The sequence below is a fragment of the Natrix helvetica genome (genome assembly GCF_964273705.1).
Source record: "Natrix helvetica genome assembly, chromosome: 10".
NCBI lineage: Eukaryota > Metazoa > Chordata > Lepidosauria > Squamata > Natricidae > Natrix > Natrix helvetica.
Genome location: NC_138561.1, coordinates 14,113,649 through 14,136,452, shown reverse-complemented (window position 1 = coordinate 14,136,452; position 22,804 = coordinate 14,113,649). Strand labels below are relative to the sequence as shown.

The 22,804-nt window shown below is 41.6% G+C and overlaps 1 protein-coding gene across 1 annotated transcript; it reads left to right on the top strand.

Moving 5' to 3' along the window:
- Positions 1-2,609: 2,609 nt before the first annotated feature.
- GPATCH1 (G-patch domain containing 1) lies at positions 2,610-21,621 on the top strand. The gene is made up of 20 exons (XM_081963687.1): positions 2,610-2,748; positions 3,996-4,130; positions 4,865-4,950; positions 5,317-5,477; positions 6,356-6,453; positions 7,360-7,415; positions 7,906-8,145; positions 9,057-9,204; positions 9,314-9,393; positions 11,120-11,324; positions 12,316-12,597; positions 13,405-13,583; positions 14,505-14,632; positions 15,069-15,208; positions 15,915-16,081; positions 16,533-16,752; positions 16,863-16,967; positions 17,937-18,022; positions 19,330-19,475; positions 21,344-21,621. The coding sequence occupies exons 1-20, from the start codon at positions 2,625-2,627 to the stop codon at positions 21,372-21,374; spliced, it is 2,817 nt and encodes a 938-aa protein (XP_081819813.1). The 5' UTR covers positions 2,610-2,624; the 3' UTR covers positions 21,375-21,621.
- The last annotated feature ends 1,183 nt before the right edge of the window (positions 21,622-22,804 follow it).

Here is a 22,804-nt window from a genome sequence, read left to right as displayed (position 1 = left end):
AAAATAAATTGAATCCCACCACTGGGTCAAATATAGAGTTGGAAGGAATCATAGAACACATCCATTTCAACCCCTTCTCAATTTCAGCTGTATGATCTCCCCAGGATGCCATATTATATGTTATATGGGGAGTGGAGGGGGGTCACGGGGAGCCATCCAAACTTAACTGCCAGGACAGATTTTACAATAAGCACTTTAACAGTGACTATGAGTGGTTGGGCGAGCCTCAGAAGTAAATAGGGCTGCAAAAGCCATAAAAAGGTTGAGAACATCTGTATTAGAGCATAACGCGATACTCTTCTACATAAAACTTTCATATATATATATATATATATATATATATATATATATATATATATATATATATATATATATATATATACATTTTTCAGAGCAACAGCTCGAAATGCAAATTGTAACACCCCCACAGATATTTATATATACATACACCCAGGTGTGCATGCAGGTATGCTTCAAGCACTGTGGATAAATAATAATCTTGGTTTAACCTCCAGTTCCAGATAGTCCTCCACCAATCAAGCATTCAGGAATTTCTAGCAAATCCTGATTTTCCGCAAGGCATTACCCCAGCAACTCACAAATCAGATAACACTGGCTTTCCATGACTTTCACTCAATTTTCTTTTTTTAAATTCATTGGAGGGGATGGGTGGGAATTTGCATGCTGCAAGGCACAGCACTCAAGTTTCATCTTTATTTCCAAAAAGGCTTCTGCAGCCCACCTAGGCTTCAAAAGCATTCTTAGAAAATAAAAAATAATAATTTCTGACTGCACCGTGAGTTTGTGCCTAGGGAAAAAACATATATGTGAAGGTGCCAAAGAATATTCAGGTAGCAGTGTTTATTCAATGCGCATAAATGTGAAGCTTGAATCATTCTGCTGCAGAGAGAGGAGTATTGGATACAATAACAGAGTTGGAAGGGACATTGGAGGTCATGTAGTCCAACTCCTGGTCACACAAGAGACCTATACTAGGGATTCGAACTGCTGAACTGCTGACCTTTCTGATCGACAAGCTCAGTGTCTTAGCCACTGAGTCCTAACTTATGTATAAAATAATAATGGTGGGATTAAAAATATCTGAAAATACAAATGCAAAATGCAATAAATGCATTAAGATCCATGATAAATTATGCCCTTTTGCTCTTTTTCTATTGAGTAATTATCATCATCAAGCGTTTTCCCCAAATGTTTTGTCATTTTCAATCTCCAAATCCTGAAACTTGTCAATTTCATAACCTCATTTGCATGTTGACGTCACTGCAGGCATGCCATTCTTTTGACATCACAGCACTTCCTGCAGATGCCAGGGCTGTGATTCATACTGAGAGTTGTGGTCACACCCATTGACTTTTTAAAAATAACCTCTCTAGATCTCAAGTTTCTCAAGTTTGACAAGTTTAAGATCCATGAGCTTCAAAACTCCCAGAATCCCACATATATTGGCTGGGGAATTCTGGGAGTCGGAAGTCCACAGCATCGTAAAAGTTGTCAAGCTTGAAAAACACTGTTCTCAATTAAAACGTCTGCGTGCACACACACACACACACACACACACACACACACGTTTACTCACACCTGCAACAATAGAAAAAGGAAGGAAGAGAGGAGGAGAGGCAATGAGAGGAAAAGGAGGGAAGGAAGAGAGAGGTGAGGAGAGGAAGATGGAAGGGAGAAGGAGAGAAGGAGAGAGGGTAGAAAGGGGAAGGGGTAGAGAGAAGTAGGAGAGAGGTAAGGGAAGAAGGAAGGGAAAGGAGAGGAGGAAAGAAGAAAGTAGAGAAGGGAGGGAGAGAAAGGAAGAGAGGAGATGAGAGGAAGAGGAGGGAAGGAAGATAGAGGGGAGAGGAAGATGGAAGGGGAGAGAAAGAGAAGGAGAGAGGGTAGGAAGGGGAAGAGGAAGAGAGGAAGAGGGGAGAGGTAAGGGAAGAAGGAAGGGAAAGGAGAGGAGGAAGAAAGTAGAGGAAGGAGGGAGGGAGAAAAGAAAGGGAGAAGAAGGTGGTGTCAAAACAGGCGAGGGATGGAAATAAAGCAACCCAAGTGGAATATTATAATTCTATAAATGGAATGACAAATGTATAAGAACCATGAATGTAAAAAAAAGAATAACTATGTGAATGTATACCTATAATTGTATATAGAGAACAAAAAATAAAGAAAACTTTATACTTAAAAAAAAACCAATAGGATTCCACTGTTTTACAACTGCTACACTTCTCACTGCCCAAAAAAGCCAAAATCTACTTTACACAGAGAGAATAGATGGGATAGAATTCTTTATTGGCCAAGTCTGATTGGACACACAAGGAATTTGTCTTTGGTGCATGTGCAGGATTTATTTAGATCAGGAAAAAGCTTTATTGAGATCATTAGGGTACGTTCAGCCCCAGCCATCGAGCAATACATCAACCGACTGTCACTCAACCCCGCTTTGGTAAATTCACAGAAGTGGCTTGAAGCGCGCGCACGCGCACACGGAACCAAACGCGTCGCGCTTCCCCTCCTCCTCTCCCCCCTCTCTTTCTTCCTTGGGGACAGCCGCGCCTCCTCTCGGGCTGCGCGCGCGCCACATGTGGGCGGGGTTTGTGGTGGGAAATGGCTGACCCATGAGGCCCCCGCCTCCTGCCCCGCCTCCTTCAGAGAGCTGCCCCAAGATGGCGGCTGACAGCACCGACGAGGACGGCGAGGAGCTGGTGAGCGTCGGGACCCCGCTGGAGCTGCTGGAGGAAGGTAAAAATCCGCCTGTTCCGTGTTCTTTAGCGGGGGAGAGGTGAAGAAGAGGAGGGGTGATCTTTTTTTTCGTTAGTTTGGGGACGAACAGTTCGGCGGTTCGAATCCCTAGTACAGGTGTCCTGCGTGAGCAGGGGGTTGGACTAGATGACCTCCAAGGTCCCTTCCAACTCGGTGGGGTCCTTGGTGTGCTCTTAGTGGTGGGTTTTTTTGCAGATGTTTCATTACCTGACTAGGTAACAACATCAGTGCTGGAAGAAAGGAGGGTTTGCAGGGAGGAGGAAGACTGGGGAATCCTTGGTGTGCTCTTAGGTTTTTTTTTTTGCAGACGTTTCATTACCTGACTAGGTAACATCATCAGTGTTGGAAAAAAGGAAGGTTTGCAGAGAGGAGGAGTTGGACTGTGGGGTCTTTGGTGCTCTCTGAGCTTGCTTGTTGTTGTTGTTGTTTTTTGCAGATGTTTCATTACCCAACTAGACTTAGAATAACTATTGTCACTTTAAATGTATTCTATTCGGCATACATTAAAATGAAACTTTGTGGCTCTCAAAGGGTCACCACCTCCAGTATACATTACATAAACAGGACAGAAATATAAATAAGTATGCAATAGGCAACATCATCAGTGGTAGAAGAAAGGGGGGATTACAGGGAGGAGAACTGGGGGGGGGGGTCTTTGGTGCTCTCTGAGCTTAGAGTGTTTTTTCCCCCCAGACGTTTCATTACCTGATTAGGTAACATCATCAGTACTAGAAGGAATGGGGTTTGCTTCACCTTTCTATGCAGTAACTGGCCCTGCTGGTGTTGGTTGAGTGTGGTCTTTTTCTTGATAGTTATCTCTCATATTGGCACCTGTGCCCTCCTTTGGTGACTACAGCCCGGAACTTCTGCAGTGGCAGGGCTTCGGGCAGTCTCCCTCTTCCCAGCTGCCTGGGCCGAGGAGTTGTAATGTGGGGGAGTTGGATGACTGGAACAGTCTGTTGCAGGGGATGCTCAAGATTGTCCTGGAAGCTCTTTGCCGACTGGGGAGGAAGGAGGTTAGGAGAGGGGGAAATGGGGCATCAGGAGGATGGATGGCGGGGCTGCTTTGCTGCATCTTAGAAACTAGGAGATGGTGAGTTCTAGTTCCATCTTAAACATGAAAGCTGGTCTAGCATTTCATCTGTGCATCCCTTCCTTCCTTCCTTCCTTCCTTCCTTCCTTCCTTCCTTCCTTCCTTCCTTCCTTCCTTCCTTCCTGCCTTCCAGGTGAGCGCATTAAGAAGCCAGTTCCTCTCCAAGACCAGACAGTCAAAGATGAGAAAGGGCGGTATAAACGATTCCATGGCGCATTCAGTGGTGGTTTTTCAGCTGGCTACTTTAACACTGTCGGATCCAAAGAAGGTTAGTAATGATCTATGTCGGAAACTTATTTTGTTCCTCTTGGCATAAGGCTGGGCCGAGTTGGGTTATTATTTTAAAAAAACCTATCCAAGTGGTAAAATCTTGGTCCGTTGTACACACTGTGTGAAGTTACACAGCTCAAAGCGTACGGTGTCTCCATTGTGGCTTCTAAAGGAAGTGCTAGATCACGGGAATACACCTTATTTATGTGATTTAATAATAGTTTAAACTGTGTAGAGTAGACTGTCAAACAGAGACTACTATAGATAAAAACACACATAATGCTGATTCATAATGCAGTACTTCCATTTTAAACTGGAAATGGTGAGCCTGTGCGAACTTTGCAAGCCAGTCATTGTGGCTTGACAGTGCTGTTTATTTGGGATCTCTGCTGACTGGCATGTTCAGAAAAAAGTGATAAAAACAAGTTAAAGTCTTAGTGCAAATGCTTGAGCCCAGGAAAAGGGACGAGAGGATCAAATGAACACAGTAAAACAATCACAGTGTATTGTCCTAAGCTAGGAAAGCATAATCATATGCAAAATCACAGTATAATTTCCAACACAATACTACACACATGTCCACTCAGACATACCGTAGTAAGTCAGTTATTCAGTTATAGTAAGTCAGTGAAAGAAATTTGGAGTGAGTGGGTATAGCAATTGCAGTTTTAATTGGAAATTTCTCAATTCTGCTATAAACTCACGTCTTATAACAATGCTTTGTTTTTGAAGGATGGGCACCTTCGGCCTTTGTGTCATCTCGCCAAAACAGAGCAGAAAAGAAAGTTCTCGGGCCAGAAGATTTTATGGATGAAGAAGTAAGATGATGGAGATTATTGCATTTATATAATGCCAGGCCTCTATATACCTATGGTATATCTGCGGTACATAGATATATAAATATTGTTATATGTATAGTTGTACATCATCCAAAGTCACGTCCGTGAGATGGGTGGCCATATAAACGATAAATATAAGCCTGGTGTTTTGTACATACCAGTAATCTTTTACTGCATGATTAACAGACATGATTAAATAGCTTTGTTTAGATAAAGAACAACAATTTTTGTACAAAGTGAATCTCTTGCTGTTTTGTTTCAAAGTTACTGTTTGAATTTATGGACTTGGAAAGAAAATATTCTGATTTCCCCCCCCCCCCCCCCAAATCTTATTTTCCCTGGAAGGATCTTGGTGAACATGGCATTGCACCGAAGGAAATTACAATTACGGATACATTTACGTCCCAAAATAAAGACAAAATGCAGGAGAAGGCCAGACAGCTAGCTGGAATAGTTGCACCCATCCCTGGAGCTACAGTATTGGATGAGTTCATCACACCTGCGAAGTAAGTATTGAAAAATAATCTACTACTTGCAGATAATTGCATATATTATATATTTGATTTCTGGAACACCTAAAAGACTGTTTGAATCATTTTTTGCCAGAAGTAAACAGGCAGGATTTTTTTTTCTTCCTCCATAAACAAGTGTTCCTGATGTTAAATCTAGGACTGTTGTAGAATTCATTTATTTTTATTTATATAACTGCCGTCTCACTTTTACCTTACTCTAGGTGGATTTAGACAACCAAATCAAATGCGTAAAATGTGTAATGTAAAAAACACAAGTAAAACACAGAGGAGATGGGCATAATTAATTCATCATTTCTGAACCTTTGTAATGTTAATAGCAATAGCACTTAGACTTATATACCACTTTACAGTGCTCTTACAACCCTCTCTAAGTGGTTTACAGAGTCAGCCTATCGCCCCCAACAAAGTGACGCCATCCAGCCACCTCATTCTCTGCCATCCCCTTCTTCTTTTGCCCTTAATCGTTCCCAGCATGAGGCTCTTCTCCAGTGAGTCCTTCCTTCTCATCAGGTGGCCAAAGTATTTGAGTTTCCTCTTCAGGATCTGGCCTTCTAAAGAGCAGTCAGGGTTGATCTTCTCTAGGACTGACCGGTTTGATCGCCTTGCAGTCCAAGGGACTCGCAGGAGTCTTCTCCAGCACCAGAGTTCAAAGGCTTTCATTCTTTGGCATTCAGCCTTTCTTATAACAACCAGGTTACTAACTTAACAACTTCAATAATTCACTTAACAACTGGGACAAGAGAGATCACTTAACAAATGTCTCACTTAGCAACATAAATTTTGGGCTCTGTTGTGGTAAGTCGAGGACTACCGCTAGCTATAACTTGTTTATCCATTTCTTTTTCCCCCAGAATAACAATTGGGATTGACTTGTTGCGAAAAATGGGCTGGAAAGAAGGACAAGGCATTGGGCCCCGAGTAAAGAGGAAGCCACGCAAGCAAAAACCTGGTACATTCCCCCTGAATCTAGTGTTTTGCAACAAGATCAGAATAAAATGAATTATCTAGTTCAAATAATTATGTCCCTGCTTGACCAGGCCTTTGCTCCTGCCTTTGAAGTACAAACAAGCAAAGCAGGAATGACCCAATCGTAATCTTTCCTATTTTGTCCAAATTAGGAAAACACTTCTTATTTTGACACAAGTCAGAATGTTGAACCATCATTTGTAATTTTACAATATTCTGACTTGTTTCAAAACAGATAAGTATTGTTTTCTGATTTGGGCGAAATATGAAATCAGGATTCCTAAAAGCTTTCCTAATTTGTTTGCTTGTGCTAGAAGGGGAGAAGCCCAATATTGGAGAGGCTGCCAGTTTTGATCCATTTTTTTTAAAAATGTAACTGGTTAGTAGTCTGTTACTGTATAATTTGTATACTGGAGTATATGGGACGCGGTGGCTTAGTGGCTAAGATGCTGAGCTTGATGATCAGAAAGGTCGCCAGTTGGGCGGTTTGAATCCCTAGCGCCGTGTAACGGAGTGAGCTCCCATTACTTGTCCCAGCTTCTGCTAACCTAGCAGTTCAAAAGCATCTAAAAATGCAAGTAGAAAAATAGGAACCACCTTTGGTGGGAAGGTAGCAGCGTTCCGTGCGCCTGCGGCATTTAGTCATGCCAGCCACATGACCACGGAGACGTCTTCAGACTGCGCTGGCTCTTCAGCTTTGAAACAGAGATGAACACTTCCCCCTAGAATCAGGAACGACTAGCACATATGTGCAAGGGGAACCTTACCTTATGCTGGAGTAATTTAAGTGACTTTTAAGTAATTTAAGCAGCATAACCTGTTTATTACTTCAATAAAAGTAATGGAAAAATACAGCATTTTAATTATGATTGTCACTGTTTGATTATAGAGCTTGGAGTAAAAATATATGGCTGCGCTTTGCCTCCAGGATCTGAAGATTCAGAGGTAATTGTAGAGCATTTGTTGGAAATTTAAACTTTTTTTTTTAACGGAAATTGGAATTATTTAACAAATACCATTTCATGGATGGAATTTATGCAAGCCTTTTAAAACGAATGGATTCAGCTTTCTTCTTCTATCTTTTTTATTATTATTTTTGCAACATATGGACTAAAATTCTCCTTCCTCATTACTACGTGTGTTTTCCTCTTTTTCTCCTCTATTTTACTCAAGAATTTGATTTTTATTTTTTTAACTTGTGGAAGAGACACGCGAAAGCTTTTTGTAACCAACTGATACACTTTCTACAGTATGTAAAGAAGGAGGATTCTTTGTGTTGTGTTTGTTTTGAAAATGTAAAATAAAAAAAACTTTTAATTAAAAAAAAAAGAATTGCCAAAAATGGGCCGCTTCAAAGAATTGCCAGTGGGGAAGACGCGAGGGCATAACATTTTGCCAACTGCATTCTAAATAACCTATATTTATTTTTAAAAAGGAAGAAGAGGATGAATATCAGCCAGAAAATGTAACCTTTGCCCCCAAAGATGTGATGCCGGTAGATCTGACCCCAAAAGAAAACGTCCATGGACTGGGTTACCAAGGACTGGATCCCAACAAAGCTTTATTTGGCACTTCAGAAAAAACCCTAAATATTGTTAGCCTCGGTTCTGAAAATTTAAGTCATCTTGGGGATGTCCGGCATAGTAAAGGACGGAAACTAGGCATTTCAGGACAGGTAAAGTATGAGACAGGTTAAAATTTTGGACGAGGTTTTGAGAAATGAGCAAGTGAAATCTAAAATGTCTAATATATACTTCAGAACGGTTCTAATTTATTCACATTCAGTCTGAGGGACGCGGTGGCTCAGTGACTAAGACGCTGAGCTTGTTGATCAGAAAGGTCGGCAGTTCGGCGGCTCGAATCCCTAGCGCCGCGTAACGGAGTGAGCTCCCGTACCTTCTCCTAGCTTCTGCCAACCTAGCAGTTTGAAAGCATGTAAAAATGCAAGTAGAAAAATAGGAACCACCTTTGGTGGGAAGATAACAGCGTTCTGTGCACCTTCAGCATTTATTCATTCCGGCCACATGAACATGGAGACGTCTTCGGACAGCACTGGGTCTTTGGCTTTGAAACAGAGATGAGCACTGCCCCCTAGAGTCGGGAACGACTAACATATATGTGCGAGGGGAACCTTTACCTTTACCCTAAGTACAGTCTGCTATGGAGGGCAAGTTGGGAGCTCCTTTATTACAGCCAGTTCCAGCAAATTGGCCCTTTTCCTCATTCCACCTGATGCAGACCTTTTGCAGATATAGGTAGTCCTTGACATAAGACCACAATTGAGTTCAAAATTTATGTTGCTAAGCAGAAAAGACAGCTGTTACATGAGTTTTGCTCCATTTTACGATCTTTCTGCAACCGTCATAAATAGGGATCAGTGGCCAGATAGCTAAATTTTGATCACGAGGGGGATGCTGCCGACGGTCATAAGTCTGAAAAACGATCATAAGTCGCTTTTTGGAGTGCCGCTGCAACTTTGAAAGGTCATTGAATGAACTGTCATAAATTGAGGACTACCTGTGCAGTTATCAGGCTATTTAAAATAGTGAAGACAAATCTAACTTTATGCCATGCTGCTTCTTTTAGGCCTTTGGGGTTGGTGCTCTGGAAGATGAAGATGAAGATATTTATGCTGTTGAATCCCTTTCCAAATACGACAAAGTTCTGAAAGATGAGGAGCCGGGAGACGGGTTATATGGTTGGACTGCCCCCCAGCCTTATAAAAGCAAGCCAGGTATAAAAGCAAGCCTCTGCGTATTTTGTCATTGGTTAAGGCCTTTCAGGAAATGCCCCCCGATTGGTTGACTTTGAAAGCGCTAATGAATTTATCTATTGTTTTATAGAAAGGAAGAAAGAAAAGAAGTATCTCGGGAAAATTTTGGATGGCTTCTGCTTGGCGTCTATATCAGTAACTCCCGCCAAGGTTAGTTCGCTTTCCTTTCTGCCAATGAAGGGTGACTCAGAGGCTGCTGAGCTTGTTGATCAGAAAGGTTGACAGTTCAGCAGTTCGAATCCCTAGCGCCGCGTAACGGAGTGAGCTCCCGTTATTTGCCCCATCTTCTGCCAACCTAGCAGTTTGAAAGCATGTAAAAATGCGAGTAGAAAAATAGGGACCACCTTTGGTGGGAAGGTAACAGCGTTCCATGCGCCTTTGGGATTTAGTCATGCCAGTCACATGACCATGGAGACATCTTTGGACAGCGCTGGCGCTTTGGCTTTGAAATGGAGATCAGCACCGTCCCCTAGCACATATGTTTGAGGAGACCTTTACCTTTACATGTATGAAGATAACACTGAACTCACCACAAGATCTCCAAGTGTATAGAATTGATTCTTCAATCTGCTTATCATTTGAAACATCGTAGATTTTTTTATAACACATGGTAGTAGCAATGTTTTGTCGCTACCATTTTGTTTTTATTCTACTCCAAAACAAAGCAAGGGAGAATTATCAACTTTCACTGCCTTAACCTGATCTTTAAACTACCGAGGAATTTTTTTTTTTCAAATCATATCTGCCATCTGCAGTGTTTTCCTAATAAAGTCTGCTATGGTAATCATTTTACAACGCCTAAGATTAGGATACTTTTGTTAAGATTGGCAAAATCGTAAAAAAATCGTAAAAATGACAGCGGATGTATTTGGGGGCAATGGGAAGCAACTAGTGATATGAGGTCATTAGATTTCAAGTTTGATAACTACTAGACTTCTGCAACAAATAGTCCCAATATTTTAAAAATATTGCCAGTTATGTCACTTTATATCAGTCTTTCCCAACCTTGGCAACTTCAAGATGCGTGGACTTCACCTTGTAGAATTCTTTGCTAGCTGGGGAATTCTGGGAGTTGAAGTCCACACATCTTCAAGCTGCCAAGGTTGAAAAGCACTGATTTATACGCTCGAGTTCAGATTTAATTTAGAAGACCGCTTCTATCGCCGGGCAGTAACTATATTGAATTCTTTGGTATAGTGCAGTATTAATGCAATATCAGGTTTTCAATTTTAATTATATAGAATGTGAAGGATGTGTGTTTGTGTTTTTATTTTTGTAGTTATAATGTACACTGAAGATGGCATTTAATTTCATTGTACCAGGTGCAATGACAAAGAAGTAAACTAAACTAAATTAAATGTCAGGTCTGCAGCCGTCTTTCCTTTTGGATCTTTGGCCTGCCACACTTTCTATTAGTCTGCAATGCATTTTCTATTGTGGGAAAATGGGAGGGGGGATTGTAAGGACTCACATACGATGTAGCCACAACAAAATTGTTTCTAGAAAGCCAAGGTCATCCTTTGTCTCTGCAACTCTGCATCTGACTGGAACTGGATGGGTTGAACTGCCAGCATGGCAGTGGGAGATTGGACCATGTGATGGACTTGTGGGGGTGAGGGCAGGATCTTGAACTTTCAACTAGGTGGGGAAAACCTGGAAGCTTTCGGATTTGGGTTTTCCCAGATGTGCCAACATGGCTCTCTTAATAAATTGGAACTTTGAGCAATGCTTTGCCTTGGACTCTGATTTACTTTTGGATGTTATTTGGAACCCTGACACTAAACTAATTTTGCCTAATTCCCAATGTCCAGTATGTAATGACTCGCTTTTCTGCAAGCAAGGCACAATTTTGTCTTCTGTTGGTTTTTCCATCAAGACTTATCCCCCTCCAGACCTGCCAAGGGACTACAGACCAATCCATTATTTTCGACCTGTGATAAAAGCTACCGCTGAAAACTCCCACTTACTGCAAGCCTTGGCAGAATCCACAGGGAAGCTTCTGAGCGACGCAGCAGTTCAAAGTAGACACCAGAAAACTGCTACCGAGAGAAGGGAAGTGCTGGGCGAAACTGCTCTGAAAGGTATCCAATATCCTAATGTTACTTTGCACGACGCATGTCCTCTACCTCAGGGGTCCCAACCACCCCTCCGGGCCGTGGATCGGCACCGGGCTTTGGCATGCCAAAAACCGGGGTGCGCAAAGCTCCATCCGCGGGATGCAGACAACACATAAAACCGCGCCCCCTGCCCTCTGGTCCACAGAAAAACCTTTCCATGGAACCGGACCGTGGTGCCCAAATGCTTGGAGGGGGGGACGGGACACTGGTCTACTTGAAATCTGCAATCATATTGTTCTGACTTATTTTTTGTAGGCATTTTTGGTTGTCTTTTTAAAATTTAATTATCTATCTATCTCCATCTCTCTCTCTCCATCCATATCTATCTATCTCCATCTCTCTCTCTCCCTGTATCTATCTTGTCTGTCTGTCTGTCTGTCTGTCTGTCTGTCTGTCTGTCTGTCTGTCTGTCTGTCTGTCTCTCTCTCTCTCTCTCTCTCTATCCATCTATCTATCTATCTCCATCCATCCATCCCCCCTCTCTCTGTATCTCTCTCTCTCTCTCTCTCTCTCTCTCTCTCTCTCTCATCTATCATCTATCTATCTATCTATCTATCTATCTATCTATCTATCTATCTATCTATCTATCTATCTATCTATCTATCTATCTATCATCTATCTCTATCCATCTCTATCTCTTTATCTCCATCCATCCATCCCTCTCTCTCTGTATCTATTATATATCTGTCTGTCTATCTATCTATCTATCTATCTATCTATCTATCTATCTATCTATCTATCATCATCTATCTATCTTTCTATATCTTTTTCCTTCTCTATCTCCATCCATCTCTCTCTCCCTCTTTAAATATATCCTTAAACATGTATATTTTAATTAAGAATGGGGGCTTTTTTGCAAATATTTTATCTAAGCAAGGTAATACATTCTTGCTTACACTGTGCTCTGAACTAAAACAATGTTAGTAGTTTATCATGATTTTCTCTTCTCGTTTAGGCCCAACCACTTCTGTTCTGGAATATTTGTCGGCTAAAGACAAAGAGAGGATCCAAGAAGCGAAAGAGGCTGCACAACCGCAACTGAAAGCTGCCACTGTGCCCCAACAATCTCCCTGTAACAAATTCCAAGCTCCTCCTGTCTCTGACGTGCCGCAGCAATTGAGGCTGGGGTTCCAGTTAGCTACAACTGGCTCGACCGACTTCAAACCATTTGCCAGCAACCCAGAGAAGCAAAAGAGATACGAGTATTACTTAGAAAATCTTGCCCGTGGGAAGAAAGGCAAGTAGGGGCTCCATCCCCAGCAATTTTCTTCTAGCGCATTTTAATTTTAATTCAGGTATTCTACGGCAAACAGAATTTGAGTTGGCAGGCCCCTAAATCTGAAGAAGCAAAAGAGGCAATGTATAAGTTGTCATCATGAAATAGACATTTATTCTATGCTTAATATGTCCAGCATTGTAAAATGTTGCCTTCCGTGGCTAGCACATCAAGTGCAATCTTGTTCGTTATTTCCGTAGAGTTATTAGTTACGATTGATTCAAATTCTGGTTTGTAAGGAATGTTAAAAGATTCTTGCTTCTGCTGTTAATATTTCTTTCGTGTATAATCCGTTAGATTAATCTAAAAACACCAGGAAACCCTGGTTCACGGTTTGTGTAATCGAACATCCAAAACAGGAATTATGGCTTGCTCCAACCAAAACAACAGGAGAAGAACAAACTCTGGGTTATGATTCTGCTTGTTAGGAATCAGCAAGAAATATTTGTGTGGTGGGCTGTGCTTTGAGATTTTGTTTTCCTTTTGCCTTTCATATTGTGTGATTTTATTTGTGTGGTGTTTTTTTTTAACGGGCTGGCGTTATTCAGTTAAGGTGGGTAGCCATATACCTTCGTTTAAAAAAAAATTAGAATATCCTCTGATTTTTCGTACTTCTGTTGAGACTATTTTCTGTCATACTTGGCTTTGCTTTTGCTGGAAATCTCTGTGCCTATAAACCGTTTCGTTCATCTCTGTTCAACATTATTGAGCCAGTGTTACTGATTTTGTATTTTTTGCTTGCTTTTTACATTTTTCTTGCCCTAATAGACGTGCCAGAAAGCTGTTTAAATTCCGGTATGACGGAGTGGGAGCGCGGTAGAGAACGGGAAGAATTCTCTCGTGCAGCTGCCTTCTACAAAACCTCCAGCTCGATTTTGTCTTCAAGGTTTACTCCTGCCAAGTTGGAGGATGATGCCGATAAAGTAGACGTTCCTCGCGATGAAGAGGTAGGTCCCAAACGCCTCCAGAAACTGTTGAACCGGGTTGATTTGCAGTAATCCTCAGAGCACCGATTCCTTTCAAGATCATCTCCAAACAAATGAGAAGAGTTCTCACAACACATAGGTAAGCCGTAACGCGGTTTGTTTCATTCTGTCTGTGTTCTCACTTAGGCTTCCCAAGAGCATGAAGCAAACTCCTTGTCCTGACAAAAACCCCTTTTATTAATTCCCTGTGAATTCTGCTCATTGACATCCAGCAAAGTCTTTCAAGGGAGGATTTACAGTCACAGACCTTATCTGGCTTGGAGAGCTGCCAGGTCGATATCTGCAAAACTTGGCAAGGAGTCTCGGAGAGTCAAGAGCCAATTAAGCGAACTAATTGTCTCCTGCAAACTCCACTCCCCTTTCGCTCCTCTTTTATTTCCTCTGGAAGGGCCCATTCATCGTCCACCCGTGGCCTTCCTCCCAAGTCGACCCCCATTCTTTAGCTGTTCCCTTTGTCTGGCAACTCTGCACATGCGCACAGTAGGAACAGGCTCCATTTGTTCATCTGCCTCACTGATGTCTGACTCTGAAGGCAGCTGATAACTGTCAGACGACCCTGGCCCCCTCTCTGCCTCCGACACAGAGCCCTTATCAGAGCCTTCCCCAGACTCCAGAACTGGCCCATGTTTCTCCCCAACCTCCTCACTGTCTGAATCTGCTGCCCTCTGGCGGGCCACAGCAGTTTGAAGGTGTTGTGTGAACACAACTTGTGGTTTATAGAATAAAAACAAGCTTAAAATGTAGTTTAGCAGAAATGTGAACCAGGCCAATTAAAAAAAAAAGACCCTCAAAAGTTATCCTTTATCATCCTCAAGTTGGTTATTACCAAAATGTGTGTGCAATAATTGCTGTAACAAACCAAGAACCACATTGTTATTTTAGACTAATGTTGACGACAAAGAGGCCGCTGCAAAGATGAAGATGTTTGGAAAGCTCACGAGGGAAAAATTTGAGTGGCACCCGGATAAGCTTTTGTGCAAAAGGTTTAATATTCCTGACCCCTATGCAGAGTAAGTTGGTTGAAGCCATTAGCATTTTCTAACCAGTATTTTGGGGGGTGATAATTTTATGGTTGGCCAGTAGAAGTGATCGAATCTAACTACTATTGTTTAGACCAGAGTTCACCAACCTTTCTGGGTTGGTGGCCCGGAGTTTTTCTCCTTCTTTAAAACGCTGTTTTATTTCTATACTTGTGACCTATTTTAACACACATTTCTGGAGCAGAGGTTAGATAGAGAAACTCTGACAGTGGCGTGGAGGCCTAGAGGTGGAGCTCTTTCTCACAATCAGGAGGCTGTGAGTTCAATCTTAGGAGGCAGCAGATATTTCTCTTTCCCTGGGTGCAAAGAGAAAACATATGCTGTGAACTTCACATAGGCATCAGGAAGGGAATCTGGCCAGCAAACGCTATATATAAACATAAACTCTGTTTTTGTTTTTCATCAGGTCATGTATTGTCGGATTGCCGACAGTGAAACGTGATAAGTATTCTGTGTTCAACTTCCTGACTGTTGCTTCAGTGTCCGCGTCAGAGATACGAAATGAACCGATGAAAACGGGAGTGCAACAAGATAATATTTCTAACAGTAAGATTTTAAATCTAGCACAAGAAGATTTATATCTTTTCAGGACCTGGATCATAGATAACGTGGCCAGTCAAAAGTGTAGAGGACAATAATAATAATAATATTGCCCCCTTCCCAACATTCTTTCAAAAAGGATGAAGACATGGTTTTGCCAGCAGGCCAGAGACCCCAGGGTACTAGTGAGCCCACCAAGTGGTTGGTCCGATTGTTGTCGCCAGGGGTATCATTATGCTTTGTCAACCATGAAAGACAGGGAGGGGCTTTTGACTACACAGTTAGTCCTCACTTAGTGACTTCTTGCTCAGCAACCATTCGAAGTTACAGTAGTGCTCAACAAGAAGACTTATGGCCTATCTTCACTGCCAGCTTCCAATAAGTCAAGTCAATGAGGAAACCAGCCACCACCTGATGACATGCTCAATGATTGCACATGATTCCTTAACCACCACAACCTGAACTGTCCTTGTATGTTGAAGATCGCATTTGATTTCGTTGTACGAGGTGCAATGACAATAGAGTAAACCAACCAACAATAAGAGAGTAAAAGCCCTTTGCGGGCTGACACAGAATCTCCGGCTAACTGGGAGAAGTGTGTGAATGTCTAGGTTGGCATTTGGCTGTATAAAATGTGTAAAAGAAAGGTAACTTGGTTGAACTCATCAAGAAAGGGCGATGACCCCTTTGGAAATGTCTTCATTTCTTTCAGAGCCAAAGAAGTCATCCAGATGGGATGTGCCCGACAGAGAAAAGAAGAAAGATAGCATCTGTGAATTTATAAGTTTGGCTCGATCAAAGGTTGATGTCCAGGACCAACTTCCCAAAGCAGTTGAAACGAAGGCCAAACAGGGGACTAGTGACCTTGTTCCCATTCAGGTAGAGTGGCTTTGGTGCTTCTGTTATGTTGAAGGAGTGGTGTGTGTGTGTGTGTGTGTGTGTGTGTGTGATAATTTGACAGTGTTGTGGGAATTAGTTGTTAAGCAGAGTGATGGCATTCGGGGGAAAAACTCCTTGTGTCTAGTTGTTATCAGATAAATAAAATACGATAAAATAAAATAGTTGTTATTTCAAATAAAACAGTTGTTATCTAGTTGTTATCAGGTAAATACAATACGAGAGAAAAGGTGTGTGTGTGTGTAAGTAAATACACACTAAGGTATCTAGGAGGGGCCAGAATTAATCCTACAGTATAAAGTGCAGATTACTGAGTGGTATTTGCCCATGTTGCGTTGGAAAGAGAAATCTTCAACGATTTGTTTCTTTCTTATGGCTTAACTTAAGCAGAGAAGTGCATTGTTTCTTTTTCACTTTTTCCTTTGTGGTTCAGCCATCAGGCCCACCCAGTGGCCCAAGTGAAGCTGCTGTGGAAGAGGAAAGCCGGCCATCCATGGATTTATTTAAAGCCATCTTTGCCGGTTCCTCGGATGAGAAGTCCTCTTCTGAAGAAGAGAGTGATGGAGAGGAGCCAGCTGCCACAGCCCCGTCAGGAGAATCCGAAAACGCAAAGCCTTGCGACTCACCTGGGGTCCCATTACCTGTTGCTCAAGGTATTTATTATTGGCCCGGTTCAGACAAAATGCTCCCCTTTATAATAGGTCAGTATAATGTGATTTGTTATGACGGCTTTTAAACACGATCTATTATTTTTTCCTCAAAGAAACTGAAGTTATACCTGAGACTTTTGATACCATAACGCCAACCTCAAAGGAAGTAGTTGATCAAGGAGAATTTGGACCAAGATTGCCTCCTGTTGCTTATCCTGGTAAAGACATTTATTAAATGTTAATTGCCTCTCTCTATATATATGTATGTATGTATGTATGTATGTATGTATGTATGTATGTATATATATATCTTGACTCTTTCCATTTTAAAAGTATTGCACAGGAATCTATTGGCTGTTGGTCTTTTCTGTTTCATGGGCTACAGAAATACGGTAGAAGCAAGCTAATCAGAGAGTATAATTTTAATTAAAATTATTGATTTGATTAGGGTAGATCCCTAAAACATGCTCAAGCCAACACAAACTGATAGAAAAAGACAGGAAAAAAAATCGATCAGCAAAAGTGCAAGAAGAAATGGTGAAAAATAGAAGCGAAAGAAAATATTTAGAAATGGCTTCCTATCTTTGTTTTAGCAGCTATATGTACAATTATAAATTTACCTCTTTCTCTAAAGTTACATCGTGGCACTCTTTTTTCTATAATCTATCCTGCCTAATCATCAAAGTCATTTGTCACAAGTTCACTTTTTTCATCCATTAGAGGCTTCCAGTCACCAATAAATATAGATCATATCTTTTAAGTTACCGATTTAAGCAATTTACAGCTTGGGGGTCTTCAGTGCTTCGAGCTTGGTTGATTTTTTGCAGATGTTTCATTACCCAAACAAGGTAACATCATCAGTCACCAAGTATCCTTCATTTCAACCCTGAGCTATAAATATTCTTCTCTATCAATTTATTCATTTCAGCGGATTCTGTCATCTTCACCAAACGTTCCTCCAGAGTGGGTAGTGTTAAATCTTTCCATCTTCTGTTTGTTGTTCCTGAGCATAGTTATATATTCACTAAAAGTGCAACCTATTCTTATATAAATAGATCAGGAGTTTGCATCAAGAAATTCAGAAAGATGCTATTCTCGGGGAATCTAAAATAATAACTCAGCAGCTACGGAATAGCTTTCAGTGCTTCTTCCTTCAATCATTCTTCATTCTCTGACAAATGTTTTAGGCACAGCTGAAGTGGTGGCAGAACACAAAACCCCAAAGATCAAAGAAAAACACAAGAGAAAAGAACACAAACACAAAAAGGAAAAGGTAATGTTGATGTTTATTTTTAACCTTTTCTCCTCAAAATCCTTGTCGTGTTCTCCTATTAAGCTTGTTTACCCTGCACAGGAGTTTTCTTTCTATTTTGCATTCCCTCCCTCCTTGTTTAGAGTCACATATTTGAAATGCGTGGCCATCTACCTTTGAATAATCTATCTATCATCTATCTATCTATCTATCTATCATCTATCTATCTATCTATCTATCTATCTATCTATCTATCTATCTATCTATCTATCTATCTATCTATCTATCTATCATCTGCCTGCCTGCCTACCTGTGTGTGTACATACCAGCATAACTCTGGAACTCCTTGAGCAATTTCAACCAAACCTGGTACATAGATGACCTTGTGTGTTTGTTTGTGTGTGTGTGTGTGTGTGTGTGTTCTAGCATAACTCTAGAACGCCTGGTCTGTTGAAAAGGACTGAATTATATCTATAGTGTCAAGTCACAGTACTTTTGACAGTGATAGTATGCATTTTGGATTCAAGTTCTGTTAAGATACAGCCTGTTGTGCCTTAAAATGACTTCTACTGGAGAGTCACCATAATAACAGCTTCGCAGTACTCCACAAGGGGGCTCCCTCTAATACAGGATTGGGATAAATACATACCGGGCTACACTGAGTTATCAGCTAGTAAATTAATAAAAATATATTATTACCCTTACTTATAAGATGTTGAAAACTTTAGAACAGGGGTCCCCAGTCCGTGAACCGGAACTGCGGGATGCAGGCAGCATGTGAAACCACTCCGCCTCTGGTCCACAGAGAAAAAATCTCTCCACGGAACCGGTCCCTGATGCCCAAAAGATTGGGGGGCTGCTGCTTTAGAAAGAGTGCAGAGAAGAGCAGCAAAGATGATTTGGGGACTGGAGGCTAAAGATACGAAGAGCGGTTGCAGGAATTGCATATGTCTAGTCTTGTTAAAAGAAGGACCAGTGGTAACATGATAGCAGTGTACCAATATCTAAGAGGCTGCCAGAAAGAAGGGGAGTGGGAGGTGTCACCCTATTTTCCAAAGCACCTGAACGCAGGACAAGAAGCAATGGATGGAAACCAACTGAGGAGAGAACCAACTTAGCACTAAAGAGAAATTCCCTGACAGTGAGAAAAAAATTAATCAGTGGAACGACTTGCCTCCAGAAGTTTTGGTGCTCCATCACTGGAGGTTTTTTAAAAGGATATTGGACAGACATTAACCTGAAATGGTATAAGGGTCTCTTGCTTGAGCAGGGGGCTGGCCTAGAAGACCTCCAAGGTCCCTCCCAACTCTTCGTTATTCTTTTGGCAGAAAAAGAAGCACAAGAAATCCAAGCACAAGGGCAAGCACAAGAACAAGAAGTCTGAGAAGAACAGCAGCTCCGACACAGCCGAGAGCAGAGACAGCAGCAGCGAGGAAGGAAAGACGAATATATCACCCCGGGAACTTTTAAGAAGGTAAGCTTAAAGAAATGCACAAAGAAATGCCCATGTTTTTTATGCTCATACCTGGAAATTCTAATTCAAAATAGGGTGCATTTGGGTTTACCCATCACACGGAAGCCCAATCCAATCATCACTTTGTATGGTTTACTGAAACGTGTGAGTCTTGCGTCTTACCACATGGATGCTTATCTAATACAGAGCCATGGTGGTCGAGGTCTCCAGAAAACCTGATCCATAATCGATAAGCAACTTTTGTATGTTAAAACTCAGTAGCAGCAGCAGCAGCATCCCTGAATGGAGCTGAGTGGCCAGATGCCTTTCCTGTTGCCATTGCGGAGTCTTGTTCAGCAGATATATTCTCATTGTGCCCAGAGAGAGAAAAATCTGCCTCTACCTGGGATCGAACTCACAGCCTCCTGATTGTGAGGCGAGAGTTCCACCTCTAGGCCACTGCACCATTCATTAAAACTCAGTAGCATCCGTGGAAGAGTGGAGGTCACAGCAGCGGAGATGAAGGGTTTATAAAGGGTCAGGGCTTCAGTCATCCTGGTGTCCAGTGCACGGTATAAAAATTATATAATGCTGCCATGATTGCCATCTTGATATTTTTTGATTCCCCACTGAAGATCATACTGTCCCCGAAGTAGAACACTTTGGAGTTGTCAGTACACTGCTGATTCAACTCCCATTAATGTAGGAAGGTAATTGAAAGCTCTGGGGAATACAGTGGCATTGCCAAGAACATGCCAATCGTGTTTGCAGTCCAAAGACAAGCTGCAGATCCTTGAAACTTGCTTGAAATGGATCAGAGCAGGGGGATTGTATTCTTATATACAATACAATACAATAGCTGTTGAAAGGGACCTTGGAGGTCTTCTAGTCCAACCCCCTGCCTAGGCAGGAAACCCTATACTGTTTCAGACAAATGGCTATCCAACATCTTCTTAAAGACTTCCAGTGTTGGGGCATTCACAACTTCTGGAGGCAAGATGTTCCACTGATTAATTGTTCTCACTGTCAGGAAATTTCTCCTCAGTTCTAAGTTGCTTCTCTCCTTGATTAGTTTCCACCCATTGCTTCTTGTTCTACCCTCAGGTGCTTTGGAGAATAGTTTGACTCCCTCTTCTTTGTTGCAACCTCTGAGATATTGGAACAATGCTATCATGTCTCTCCTAGTTCTTATTTTCACTAGACTAGCCATGCCCAGTTCCTGCAACCGTTCCTCATATGTTTTAGTCTCCAGTCCCTTAATCATCTTTGTTGCTCTTCTCTGCACTCTTTCTAGAGATTATGTTCCAAGATCATCCTAATGGTGTCAAATCTATCTGATTTGATTGCTTCATTTCCTTGGTGGGATTGATTCTCAATTAATTGCATATAAAGTGGCAGCCTAAGACAAATTATTTAAGGGAGTAAAGTGTTTTTAACATTATTGTTAGATGAATTGTTAACTTTTGTTCTCTTGTGTGAATGATATGATCTCTTCTTTACGTGTTGGTCATTTGGCTTGAATGAAACAATTCTTTTTTCATTCTTTGAATAATAATCAAATCAGTTGATGGTGTCTAAACTTCCCAGCAAATTAGGAAAGCTAATCAGTTGAGTGCCATAAGCATTCTCATTCTTTAGAAAAACAAGATGAGCGCGGCAAATACATCTAATAAATAGATAAACAAACTCTCAATGTGTTATTATGGCGTGCATTTTTAAATTGCTCTTTTAAAAATCATTATCTTAAGTATATTTTTTTAGGATTTAAATGCCCTTTAATAATTGATAGAAAAGTTGTCGTTTGGCTTCCAGTTTGGATTTTTTTTAAAATTGAAATTATTTTATTTATTAAAATATCTTTCTTCTCTTTATTCCTCGGTTTGTTTTAGGATGAAAAATCTTCCACTTGTAAAGCGGTAGCTTGGATTGCATTTCTGGACTCAAAAGAGATCTCCTCTATGATGGCAGATCATCCCTACGAAGCATTGTTAATGTCCTGTAAATACAGTATTTGTCTTGGGTTTGTTTCTTTCTTTTAATTTCAAAGATTTTTTTTAAAAAAATCTGCACAGTGCAAAAGATTCTATTCAACGAGGGACAATGAAAGTGCTGCATTTTAATGATAAAAGCATGAGAAAATTTATATAAACTTTTAAAGTTTACTGATCTTCCGCGCAGCGTTGTCAAATATTTCGTTGAGGGATCTTAAGGGCAGAGGTGAGAAGGATCCTTTTTGGGAATATGTTGGAGTGTGCGAATTCTTCTTGACTGTGGTGAATTGTCCCGCAGCAAGTTGGTTGTAGCAAGTTGTCCCATTCAGGGTCTGGCAGATGTGAGCAGCTGTTGGTTGGTGTACACAGATGCTTTGCTCAGTTCGGTTCGCCATCACTGCCCTAAAGTCTTCCACACTATTCCCAGATCTGGTCCTGGCAGGATGGGAGCACAAAAACAACACAAAACAAAGATGTCAGGGAAAACAAACTGTTGGGAACAAAGAAGAAAAGAGGGCATTAATCATCCTTGCCAAAGGATGGCTGGGCGAAAGGCCAGTCTTTGGGGGCCCTTTGAAATGCCACCTGCAATGTGGGTTCACTGACCCACTTTTGGGGTGCTCAAGGATGTCTTGGATTAAAAAAAAACCTCCCAAAGCTTCACCCTCAAATTTATCCCTTGCTGCTTTTTTCCACCATCCCAGAGACTTTATACAGGCCAGCCTTCAACTTACGACCACAACTGAGCCCAACATTTTTTGTTGCTAAGCAAGTTAAAAGAGTTTTTGCTCCGTTTTACGATCTTTCTGGCCCACGGTTGTTAAGTAAATCTCTGCCATTGTTAGCTTAAGTGAATTGTTGAGTGAATCCGGCTTCTCCATTGACATCGCTTCTCAGAAGGTCGCAAAAGGGGATCACATGACCCCGGGACATCGTAACTGTCATAAATACGAGTCAGCGGCCATGGGCCTGAATTTGGATCACGCAACCATGGGGAAATGCTGCAACACAGTGGTGGGATTCAATAGTTTTTACTAGCGGTTCTGTGGGTGTGGCTTGGTGGGAGTGGTGTGGCTCGGTGGGCATGGCAGGGGAAGGATGCTGCAAAATCCCCTTTCCCTCCCCACTCCAGGGAAAGGATACTGCAAAATCTCCATTCCCTCCCCACTCCAGAGAAAGGATACTGCAAAATCCCCATTCCCTCCCACTCCAGGGAAAGGATACTGCAAAATCCCCATTCCCTCCCCACTCCAGGGAAAGGATACTGCAAAATCCCCATTCCCTCCCCACTCCAGAGAAAGGATACTGCAAAATCCCCATTCCCTCCCACTCCAGGGAAAGGATACTGCAAAATCCCCA